Below are 12495 nucleotides of genomic sequence, written 5' to 3' on the forward strand. Positions count from 1 at the left end.
CTGAGAACTGTTGGACAGCCCTGGCCCCCTCTCTTCTTCCAACGCAGAGCCCTCGTCAGAGCCTTCTGCAGACTCCAGGACTGGCCCATGTTGCCCCCTAACCTCCTCACTGTCTGAGTCTGCCCCCAGCTCCTCTGGGTGCTGGTGGGCCACAACACAAAGGAGCCTCTTGATTCTTTTAAAAAAATGAATAAGCAATTCTACTTCCTCATCCTTCCCAAACACCCTACCCTCGACCTTCTCTTTGAACTTTGGGTTTGTGTGTGCTTGTGTGTGATGTTTATCATGTTTTACAGGCTTATTTCCACCTGGGCATCAACGAAAAATTGGGACTCTCAGGAAGACCCGACCGGCCAATTGGTTGTCTTGGAACATCAAAGGTTCTTACAGAGAATTACTGTTCTGCATGGTTTAGTTAGGGCAAATATTGGAGAGGGTCTAAATTATTCTCGAAGTGCGGCTCCCTTTTCAGGAATTAGGCCCTTTTGAGTTTTGCATGGTTTATAACTGAAATTGCAAATGTTATCTAAGACTAGCCGATCACCCGGCATTTCCCAGGTATTTATTTATAAGGGGGAAAAAGTCTGGATCAAGCGTAACTTCTAATGTTGGATTTTCCCCCTTACCAGAGGGAGCCCCCTTGTGGAGTACTATGAAGCCATTACCATGGCAACTCCACTGTGCTGTACTGTAGAAGCCATTTTAAGGCACAACAGGCTGTATCTTAACAGAACAGCCCCCCCCCCCGAAAAACGCTGTGTTGATTAGCTTTAACTATAACATAGAATTTAGTGTTTTCTCTCATAAAGATGAAGATCTGATTTGTCCGTGTTTCGTGGATCTGAGACATGGATGGTTTATTCTACAGATTTATCGCATACTGGGGAAAACGGTGGTTTGCTACCCAATCATCTTTGACCTGAGCGATTTCTACATGTCGCAGGATGTTATGATGCTAATTGATGATATTAAGGTATTTACTGACAAAATCTGATTCTGCTTGTATGTTTTAATTTTAAAAGCTTAGATACTTGAATCATAGATTAAGTCTTGTACTTTATTGGTCTGGGAACAGAAAGAATTTTTTTTAAAAATGAGAAGGCCTTTTACTCAATAAGGCAGGGACACAATTGCTTTCTCCGGAATGTTGTAGCTGAAGTTGAAATTGTTTGCTTACTTAACGTAAAAGAAAACCTCACTTTAAAAAAAGAAGCAGGCATAATTTGAACTGACTTGCATTAGACTGGATTATGTAGATAATTCCATATATTAGCCACAAAGTTGAAAGTTACTGCATTTGGAGCCATAGAGGAACATTTGTAGATTGCTTTTCCTCTAAAAATATTCTTTCACTATAAGTTGCCGCCCCTTTTCTTATTTTCTTAAGAAGCACAGAAATGGGTCAAAGAGAAGTCCAGCATGAAGCAGACAGATACGAGAAATGCCCTCTACTATCTAATAACCATATTAAAAGGGCCAAAGTATCAGGATTGGCTTTCTTTGTAAAAATTTAAATTGAGGATTAATCACCCAGCTGTAAATGGGGAAGGAGAGAAAGAGAGAGAGAGAGAGAGAGAGAGAGAGAGAGAGAGAGAGAGAGAGAGACTTGAGTGATGCTGAATTGATCAAAGTTGCTAGAAATCTACATTTGAGCTGGTAAACGTTACTTTCATAGGTGAGAAAAATAATAATCCTGGGGCTCCAGAAGAAAATTACAAAGTTGTTGGAAACCCCAAGGAGAGATTTTGATTTACAGCATGTTCAGCATCTGCTGGCTTGTAAAGATTGGGTTGGATAATCAGGGAACACTCAGTGCCAGAGAACAGGACTCTATAATTTTACCTTTTAAAAAATATTCTCCCTCCCTCCCTCTTTCTTTCTTTTTCTTTTTTCTCTTTCCTCCCTCCCTCTTTCTCTTCTTTCTTTCCTTCCTTCATTTCTTCCCTCCCCCTTTCTTTCTTTCTTTTCTTTCTTTCATTCTTCCCTCCCTTCCCTTCTTTCTTATTTTCTTTCTTTCTTTCTTTCTTTCTTTCTTTCTTTCTTTCTTTCTTTCTTTCTTTCTTTCTTTCTTTCTTTCTCTTTCCTCCCTCCCCTTCCTTCTCTCCATTTGGATTCCCTCAGTTTCCATGGGGTTTTAAGTGGATTGACTTGGTGGTTTGCATATTTTTTTATCAAAAAAAATGGAGAATAAAGAAGTTTTTGGAGACATCGACAGTGGAACATAGCTCCCGCCACCTTCTGTAAATAATTCTTTTCAGTAAGATAATAAAGATTATCCCTGAAGAAAAAGAACATTCCCTAAAATGCCATTTCAGTAAATATTTCTGACATGGGCCTCCTAAGAAATTCATTAATGTTTGTGGCCAATGAAGACTTTTCCACAGAGTTCATTTCCGTGTTACAAGTCATCTTCAGGAATCACCATATTGCACTGATCCAGATCTGTTTTAGATTGAAATTTCATTGTATATACCAGTGTTTTTCAACCTTGGCACTTCAAGATGTATGCACTTCAACCCACAGAATTCAGTGCATAATATGCATTATATATGCAAGGATTGAATTATATGTAATCTCTACCTCTATATCTCTTTCTCTGTCTTTCTCTGTCTCTGTTTCTATCTCTCTCTACCTCTCTCTGTCTTTGTCTGTCACTGTTTCTGTCTCTCTCTGTCTTTGTTTGTCTCTTTCTGTGTCTCTCCCTCTCTCTGTCTCCCTCTGTTTCTATCTCTCTCTGTCTCCCTCTGTTTCTATCTCTCTGTGTCTTTGTCTCTCTCTCTCTTTGTCTCTGTGTCTCTCCCTCTCTCTCTGTCTGTATCTGTTTCTATCTATCTCTGTCTCTTTCTGTTTCTGTCTCTCTCTCTGTGTGGTGTTCTGTCTCTCTCTGTCTCTGTCTCTCTTTGTCTCTCTCTGTCTTTGTCTCTGTGTGTGTCTCTCTCTGTGTGTGTCTTTGTCTCTCTCTGTCTGTCTTTGTCTTTGTCAAGGTTCCAATAGCAGACCCAATGAAACCAAAACTCTGAGGTCTTTGTCTGTCTGTCTGTCTGCCCCCCCTTTTTTCTGTCTTTCCCTGTCTTTCTCTCTGTCTCTCATCTATCTATGTACCAGATCTAAATTGCATTGTATATACCGTTTCTCAAACCACGGCCACTAGAAGATATGTGGACTTCATCTCCCAGAATTCCTCAGCCAGCCAAACATGCATTCAACACATCCACGCCTTCTCACCTATTGTTTTGTTTTGCTAATTGGATGATTTTTTTAAAATTGCAATTTACGCTCTTTTAATATTTTTTCTCCTTTTGGGGGTGGGGGCTTTATTTCCCTAGAATGCTTTGCAGTTCATTAAACAATACTGGAAAATGCATGGCCGTCCGTTATTCCTTGTGCTCATCCGAGAGGACAATATAAGGTAAGACGTCACCCATAGAAACACACACATAAGATTCCCAATGCTCGGACATTTGAGAAGTTTGCAACATAAAACCTTGTGTGTTTCTTTTACATCAGGGGAAGCAGATTCAATCCCATACTGGACATGCTTGCCTCCTTTAAGAAAGGTGTGGTCGGTGGAGTGAAGGTTCATGTTGATAGGCTGCAGGTATAGTTGTCTTTTCATTGATACATGGCATAAAATGTAATTAAATAAAATGTAACTGATGCATGGCATAAAATTTCAAGTAATCAGCAGGTATCAATGTGTCTGTTCTGACCCAGCTACCCAAACATTACAAACCCTCTGGGGAGAACTCAAAGATTCAGCAGCACTGGCAAAAAGTTTCTCTCTCACTGCAGGCTAACAAGTCTGTCTGGCAGGGAGATGAATAGTTGTCCGCTACATCTATTCACCTCCGCCTTCTGCCTTTTATCCCCAGAGCGTGGATAGGGCTTCGGTAGCAGTGGTGGCTCTTCCTTCCCAAGGACCGGCCCATAGATTTCCACTGCCCTTCTCTCCTCTGCTTTCTGTGCATCTACACATCAGGCACTGGACCCAGCTGTTCAGGCCATGTGTGAACTCGCTCAGTTGTGCTATATTCATTAAACCATGGTTAACTGGCTTAAGGCAAAGTATTAAACATGCATAAAACTTCTTTATGTATGTTTATAGTTCCAGGCAATGTATGAATCCAGTCCTTGTCTTCAAAATCATGCTGAGTCAATTCCAACACTTCCTATCGCTTGCCAATTTAGGGGTTCATTTCCATGCAATGAGGAGGAGATGACAGTGATGACAACTGATAAAATCCAGCTTCTGTTTGGAAAATGTTTGGTTCACCATTTTTGTGTTCCTTTCTTGTTTTTAAAAGTGTTACTTAAGTCCTTAATAAATAAAGGCTGCCAGAATCTTTAGCATCTGGATAGACTGCTGGAGCCATTGTGCTATTTTCAACCTGACCTGTACACAATTACTTCCCAGATTTAAATAATGCAACATTTTCTTTTGCTAAGGCTTGAGCATTAATTTCCTAAATTACTCCACTGTTGCATTCTTGGACATCGTCCATTTCATTATAGAAAGAGGAAAAACTGAAATAGTGAGATTATGAAATGCTAATAATGCATTATCTATTAGAGGGAATATATGTTCGCGTTCATAATTTACTTGCCGTTTTTGCATTTGTATGCAGAGAGTTAGGCCTTTTAGACATTTATTCATAGAAGAGTTATATAATTTTGCATGAAAATACCTTCCATTTTGGTCGTAAAACTACAGTTTCCAGGCTCGGCTAGAATATTTCCCCCATTTATGGGCTATAATAAAGTTATTACAATTTGTGCTCAGATATACAAGATAAACGGGGAATATAAAGATCAGTATAAAACACGTAAATCAAATTATGACAGAGAGGCAGCCTTCCCATTGTGGTGGCATAGTTTTCTTGATATATTTCGCGATATAAATGAAAAGTTACTCTAACCTTATCTCTATTAGTTTTGCCTCACCAATGTGAAACTCTTTTTCCTAGGAAAGCTTAACGTTGATTCAGTGTAATCTGTTTTCCCCTTAGAGATCTATTTGAATATTCAAAGGATTAATAGCAGATAATATGTAAACCTGATAAAATATTAATAAGAAAAAGGGCATCTTTGCTCTCCAGCAAAGCATAAATATTTGGGGAGGAAATTGAATTGGACGGTTGGGGGAAGAGATAGACAGCTAATCCTTCTTTCTTCTTCTGCAAAAAAAATCCTGGGAGGAAAGAGGGGCTAGAAACATACTTTAACATCTGAAGTAACAGTTGCTTAGAATAATGAACAAACAACAAAAATTCATGCCGTATCTGGAGGCTAGTCTTACAGGACCTGATGGTGAACCTGTGGCACAGATGACACGCAGAGCCCACTCTGTGGGCATGCAACCCATGGCCTTAGCTCAGCTCCACCGTGCATTAGTGCATGCCTCCTGCCAGCCAGCTGGTTTTCGGGTCTCTGCCACACATGCATGGGGCGGGCCACATGCGGGAAATGCATGCGTGGAGGTGGGGGAGCACTGGGGTTGCGCGCACATGCAAGTGGAGGCAGGGCGCATGGGGGGTGTCATATGTGCATTGCATTAGGGATGCACCCATGCGAATTTGGCTTGCATCAGTGAAAAGTTTAGCCATCACTTATAGGGGCAACTTTTTTTTTCCAGACCAGCCTTATTTTGTGCAAAAATTATCATCTTCATGGGATTTAGAATTTGTATTATTTATTTTTGTTGGTCACACGGTCAGCCAGATGTTTAAAATGGATTTGGCCTTTTTGCTCCTCGACTGAGTCCTTCCCAAGCAGCTGAGATAGACAGATCTAGTTTAATAATATTCAACGTATCATTTGCAGGATGTAAAGTGTCCTTTTCCACTATTAGTAGTAGTTGTTATTTCCCCTCTGCAAAAATCTCAGAAGAGCATTTGAAGGTGCTGTATATTCCTCGCACAGAGGGACTGTGCGAGGAATATACATGATTTAGGATTATATACGTTCTGAGTTAAAAGTTTCAGAAGCTTATCTCTTAGGATAACTAGGAGCTGAAATACAAAGGGTTGTTTTTTTTTTTTTTTAAGTTGAGGAAATAAAAAAATCATAGCTGCCACTGAAGCTCTGATATGTTAATCTATTCTAACATTTCTGCAGATTTTCTGCTTTTATTTATATACTACTAAAACTCTTATATCTGTAACCTTCAATTGAAAGAAAATTTTAATGACGGCCAATTAGTACAATCTGTTAAAACGGACTTGGCTGCAACATGTATGAACAATAGCAAGCAGAGTCTATTAGTATCTATTGATCTCCTATATCCAGGCAGCAGATATTGGAAAAGATTCAAATCTCTCTTTCTCGCTTTCTTGTTCTGTCTCTCTCTGTCTGTCTCTTTCTCTCTCTGTCTTTGTCTCTCTGTCTCTGTGTCTGTCTGTCTCTCTCATACATATATACAGAGAGAGAGAGAGAGAGAGAGAGAGAGAGAGAGAGAGAGAGAGAGAGAGAGAGAGAGAGAGAGAGCCCACTCCCTTCCTCCCTCACTCCCTATTTCTCTCTCTCTATTACCTGGCTGACCATTCCATCCCTCCATGGTCGTGTTTCCAAAAGTCTGTCTCTCTCTGTCTTTCTGTCTTTCTCTCTATGTCTCTGTCTCTCTGTCTCTCTCTCTCTCTCTCTCTCGCACACACACACACACAAATAAACACACAGAGACCCCACTCCCTTCCTCCCTCACTCTGTTTCTCTCTCTCTATTACCTGGCTGACCATTCCATCCCTCCATGGTCATGTTTCCAAAAGTCTGTCTTTTTCTGTCTCTCTCTCCCCCCCCTCTCTCATACACACACAAATAAACACACAGAGACCCCACTCCCTTCCTCCCTCACTCACTCTGTTTCTCTCTCTCTATTACCTGGCTGACCATTCCATCCATCCCTCCATGGTTGTGTTTTCAAAAGCCGTTTGCAGTGTGTCATTATGCATTATTACAGCAAACTATGGATTTCCCATATTTTCTACTAAATGCTGTTTTTATCTTCCATTCCTCTTCTGTATTTCAGACATTAATATCTGGAGCAGTGGTTGAACAATTGGATTTCTTAAGAATCAGTGACACAGAGGAGTACGTATATCCAAAATGATAGTAAAACCATAGCTTCATGCGCCTCAGATGGGCTTTCTAGATCATTTATCTTAGTTCAGCGTCATGTTAGAAAGGTACATCGTGAAAGCATCCGTTAGATTTTTCAGGCTACACAATCTTTTTTTTCTGCAGGCCTCCGGAATTTAAGAGTTTTGAAGAACTGGAGCTTCCCACACATTCAAAAGTCAAGAGGCAAACCAGCACGCCAAACGCAACTGAGTTAGAACAGCAGCCAGATATTAATCTCAGCGACTGGAAAAACAAGCCAATGCATGAGATACTTCAGAAACTGAATGTGAGTTTCTAAATGCTTGATCTGCGGTGCGTAAGGAAGAAAGTCACAATCACAATTGCGGATCGTTTCCACAAGGTTGAGAAACGCTGATTTGATCACTTACCTTCTCATTTATACCGAAAAACTATTGTATTTTCCCATTTTCCAACTACTATATTTGGTTCCAACTACCAAAGTGAGAACTCCTTATAGAAGTCAAGGAAGACATTCACCATTTGAAAAATGTCTATCAATTAACATTACTTATCAGGATAGGAAAAGTTTGCAGAGGGTTGCTGTGTCAGAAGAGATCTGCCATTTAGCATTAGCAATAGCACTTAGACTTATATACTGCTTCACAGTGCTTTGCAGCCCTCTCTAAGCGGTTTACAGAGTCAGCCTCTTGCCCCCAACAATCTGGGTCCTCATTTGACCCACCTCAGAAGGATGGAAGGCTGAGTCAACCTTGAGTCTGGTGAGATTCAAACTGCCGAACTGCAGGCAGCCGGCAGTCAGCAGAAGTAGCCTGCAGTTCTGCATTCTAACCATTGTACCACCATGGAAGGAAGGAAAGGAAGGAAGGAAGGAGGGAGGGAGGGAAGGAAGGAATGAAGGAAGGAAAGAAAGGAAGGAATATATATAAGTATAATCTTTATTGCCATTGTAACTTAAATACAACGAAATTAGTTTTAACCTCACTGGTGCAAAATTATAACAGAAACGAAAAAAGAAAGAAAAAGAAAAAAAACTATACTACTTTACAGTGATTTACAGCCCTCTCTAAGTGGTTTATGGAGTCAGCATATTCCTTATTTTACCCACCTTGGAAGGATGGAAGGCTGAGTCAACCTTAAGCCTGGTGAGATTCAAACTGCCGAACTCTAGGCAGCTGACAGTCAGCAGAACTAGCCTGCAGTACTCCGTTCTAACCATTGTACCACCATGGAAGGAAGGAAAGAAGGAAGGAGGGAGGGAGGGAAGGAAGGAATATATGTACCACTTTACAGTGCTTTACAGCCCTCTCTAAGTGGTTTATGGAGTCAGCATATTCCTCATTTTACCGACCTCAGAAAGGTAGAAAGCTGAGTCAACCTTGAGCCTGGTGAGATTTGAACTGCAGGCAGTCGGCAGTCAGCAGAACTAGCCTGCAGTACTGTGTTCCAACCACTGCATCACTGCGCCTCTTAAACAGAAGACTCCCATCAGGGTCTTGTCCATAGCTCCAACGAACAGCAGAGTGTGTTGTGTAAAACCTTGGGAGAATCACACGTGTCTCTACTAACCTTTTACAATTTGATGGTTATTCCTCGACAGGACTGCAGCTGCGTGGCAAGCCAGATCATTCTGTTGAGCATTTTGCTCAAAAGGGAAGGCCCAAATTTTATCACCAAGGAAGGTAGGCTGGCAGGAGCCTCTTTTGCTTATCGGTTACAATAATACAATACAATACAATAGCAGAGTTGGAAGGGACCTTGGAGGTCTTCTAGTCCAACCCCCTGCCTAGGCAGGAAACCCTACACCACTTCAGACAAATGGCTATCCAACATCTTCTTAAAGACTTCCAGTGTTGGGGCATTCACAACTTCTGGAGGCAAGTCTTTCCACTGATTGTTGTCAGGAAATTTCTCCTCAGTTCTAAGTTGCTTCTCTCCTTGATTAGTTTCCACCCATTGCTTCTTGTTCTGCCCTCAGGTGCCTTGGAGAATAGGTTGACTCCCTCTTCTTTATGGCAACCCCTGTGGAACATGGGTTAGTGGAACATGAGTTGCGAATATGCAGTGCATAAGTGGTGTGACTATCTTGCTCAGGGGGTGCATGCCAGAAAGTGGAAGGAACTGAACTCCTTTAAATCCAGATAGTCTTCGACTTAATGACCCCGATTGGGATGATTAGGGGACTGGAGACTAAAACATATGAAGAACGGTTGCAGGAATTGGGTATGTCTACTTTAATGAAAAGAAGGACTAGGGGAAACATGATAGCAGTCTTCCAATATCTCAGGGGTTGCCACAAAGAAGTGGGAGTCAAGCTATTCTCCAAAGCACCTAAGGGTAGGACAAGAAGCAATGGGTGGAAACTAATCAAGAAAGAAACAACTTAGAACTAAGGGGAAATTTCCTGATAGTTAGAAACAATCAGTGGAACAACTTTCCTCCAGAAGTTGCAAATGTTCCAATACTGTACGCTTTTAAGAAGATGTTGGATAACCATTTGTCTGAAGTGGTGTAGGGTTTCCTGCCTAAGCAGGGGGTTGGACTAGAAGACCTCCGAGGTCCCTTCTAACTCTCTTATTCTACCCTATCTATCCTATTCTATCCTATTCTGTTCTGTTCTGTTCTGTTCTATTCTACAGTTCTGTAGAAACCAATTGCAGGAAGCCAGGTCCATCTGCTAAGATGAAGCAGGAAGAAGGGTTGTTTTCTCTTCCACGTTTTGCTGTGTATCTCACCTTACATGTTACCTCTAGTGGTGTAGCACACCTGGTACAGGTTGTCCTTGACTCACAATCACAACTGATCCCAAAATCTATGTTGCTAAGTGAGACATTTGCTAAGCGAGTTTTGCCCCCACTTTTCTCACCACATTTGTTAAGGGCATCACCGCGCTTGTTAAATTGGTCACATCGCCGTTAAGTGAATCTGGCTTCCCCTTCAACTTGGCTTGTCGGAAGGTCGCCAAAGGGGATGATGTGACCCTGGGACATTGCAACCGTCATAAATATGAACCAGTTGTCAAGCCTCTGCGTGTAAATCACGTGATCACGGGGATGCAGCAGTGGCTACAAGCGTGCAAATTGGTCATCAGTCACATTTTTCAGTGCCGTTGCAACTTTAATGAATCGTTGTAAGTCGAGGACTACCTGTAGAGAAAACAGTGATTTAATAGAGTAGGGTAATATTCCCAATTGGTTCGTTATAGCCCCATCCATTTAAAGATACGTCCCTTGGCATTTTTAAACGTCCAAAGGCTTTTTTTAAAAATGCATTCTAAAAAATCATCCTCAATTTGCTAATGAAAGCATAAATCCTTATGCTACTAAAACGTCCTTATCAAATCTTGCACCTTAGTCAGTTCGTGTATTCCATTTACTTTGCTTTATATTCCTACTTCAAAGACTGTTTCGGATATTCTGATTCTAATTTTGGAACAATGAGTTCCCTCCCCATTGTAGTGCTATAAGAAGGACTTGGGGGTTGTTGGTTTTTTTTTTGTTGTTGTTGTTCTGAGCATTACATAATAAACAATGCATCTCAAAAGAAGGATTATAAGCCAAAACGCGTGCTGGGATTCATAGCATTTCAATCATTTTTCACAGCTGTTTGCTCCTGTTTGGGCCTAATCCACCAAATCCCAGCAAAGTCACTCTCATGGCCCATTTTTGTTTTTAATTTTTAATTTTTTTTATTTTTAAAAAAGCAACACAAAAAAGAGCATAGGAGCGCCCAGCTAGCACATAAAGCAGCCGCAAAACAACATTTATTTTCAACCCCGGTATAACATTTTAATGCTGCAATGGTAGTTATTCAGCTGGAATCAAATTATGTAAGCGCAAGCTAGTTTATATGCTGTCACAGTAGCGCTGCAGGTTACAACTGCCGAAGAAGAAGAAAAAAACAGGGGACAACTGTTGATTTCTGCCAGGGACCTGAAGCGTCGAAATAAAATATCTATATGTGCTTCAATATTTGCATAAACCTGTATGGAAAAGTGTGGCTCTGTTGCCATTCCTCACAGCAGGAGTGGTTGTTAATGCTGCCATTAACCTTTGTAATAAGATAAGCTGATAACGCGGAATCTCCTAGCAGCTGCAAGGAAATCGTACTGTTTATTTCTGCTTTTTTTGTGTGTGTCTTTTATGTACAAATTAGGCACCGTCTCCGATCATATCGAAAGAATCTACCGAAAAGCCGGCAGCAAAAAACTCTGGTTTGTATATGACACTTTCCAGTTTCACAGTGGGGTTGTCTTTTTTTTCTCAGTTGCAGCTCTGTGCCGATTTTCGGCAGTTTGAGTCGATGTACGTCTACTGATTTTGCAAAAAAAACCACCAAAAAACCCCCAAAACCACGCCCCCCCTGAAATTTGGAATCGTATCTCCATGTGACACTATGGGCTATATGAAATTGGTGCTTAATTTATACAAAGGAAGGAGGGGCCCTCTTAACTGTAACATATCTATGAAGATTCTCAGTCATCCAGGTCATGATTGTCCCAAAGGTGCTTTTTCCCCCCCCAAGAGGCAACTGGACTTTCTGGTTTTTCTTTTAAGACGTTTCGCTTCTCATCCATGAGGAAGCTTCTTCTGTTCTGACTGAATAGTGAGGAATAGAAGGATTTATATTCTTTGCAGTCATCTGGTCATTAGCACTCTTTGTGAGAGTCATTGAGGCCGCAGAGGTTTATCTGTGCTAACGCCACCTATCTCCTCTTTACAACACAGTCCTTTCAGCAGTTCCAAGAAGGTTCCACGCTCCTTTGCACAATTGAGGTGACCCTGAGGGCCAGATAAAACCTCCAAGTGGCTCCATGACTCTCAGAAAGAATGTTAATGACCAGATAACTGCAAGGAATGTGAATCCTTCTATTTTCCACCATTAGTATAGTCTTTATTGTCATTGTACAAAATAAATACAACGAAATTAGTTCATTCAGTCAGAACTGAAGAAGTTTCTTGGATGAGAAGCAAAATGTCAGATTATATTCAGGGATCTTCTGATCCCTCAAACTGTAAGCCGGAAAAAATAAACAACCAGCAAATTCTATAGTAGAGGATTTTATCATTGTACCAGTGGTACCTTTGTCCTTATTAGTAATTCGTTCCGGAAGACGCATCCAATATTCAAACCAACGGTATTGAGGAAGCCACATGACATACCACGCAGCCCGCTAGTTCGTCCAGAAGAAATTGCGAGTCAGGAGGCAGCCGACATCCGCAAGTTCTTCCTTGCGTGTTGACTACCGGGAGGAAGACGAGCGCTGGGACAAGATTTCTGCTTCAAAACGTGCCGAATCCCGAAATTTGACGGGTTTTGAAAGCAATCGAGTGCCAAGGCAATGACTGCGTACATGAAGATATATTGTGGAGCTCGTTTTGCAAAACCAAAGGGTCCCTCCAG

General features: G+C 41.2%; 1 protein-coding gene across 4 annotated transcripts in view; it reads left to right on the forward strand.

The window, feature by feature from the left end:
- The window catches only part of PHKB (phosphorylase kinase regulatory subunit beta), a 93218-nt gene that overhangs the window by 56683 nt on the left and 24040 nt on the right, over positions 1 to 12495 (forward strand). For all 4 annotated transcript variants that reach the window (XM_081963211.1, XM_081963209.1, XM_081963208.1 and 1 more), the window contains 8 exons: positions 297 to 380; positions 869 to 973; positions 3327 to 3409; positions 3508 to 3598; positions 7022 to 7083; positions 7237 to 7399; positions 8693 to 8774; positions 11248 to 11305. In XM_081963211.1, coding sequence (XP_081819337.1) covers positions 297 to 380; positions 869 to 973; positions 3327 to 3409; positions 3508 to 3598; positions 7022 to 7083; positions 7237 to 7399; positions 8693 to 8774; positions 11248 to 11305 — 728 coding nt within the window. The remainder of the gene's footprint in view (positions 1 to 296; positions 381 to 868; positions 974 to 3326; positions 3410 to 3507; positions 3599 to 7021; positions 7084 to 7236; positions 7400 to 8692; positions 8775 to 11247; positions 11306 to 12495) is intronic.

The sequence above is a fragment of the Natrix helvetica genome (genome assembly GCF_964273705.1).
Source record: "Natrix helvetica genome assembly, chromosome: 10".
NCBI classification, from domain to species: domain Eukaryota; kingdom Metazoa; phylum Chordata; class Lepidosauria; order Squamata; family Natricidae; genus Natrix; species Natrix helvetica.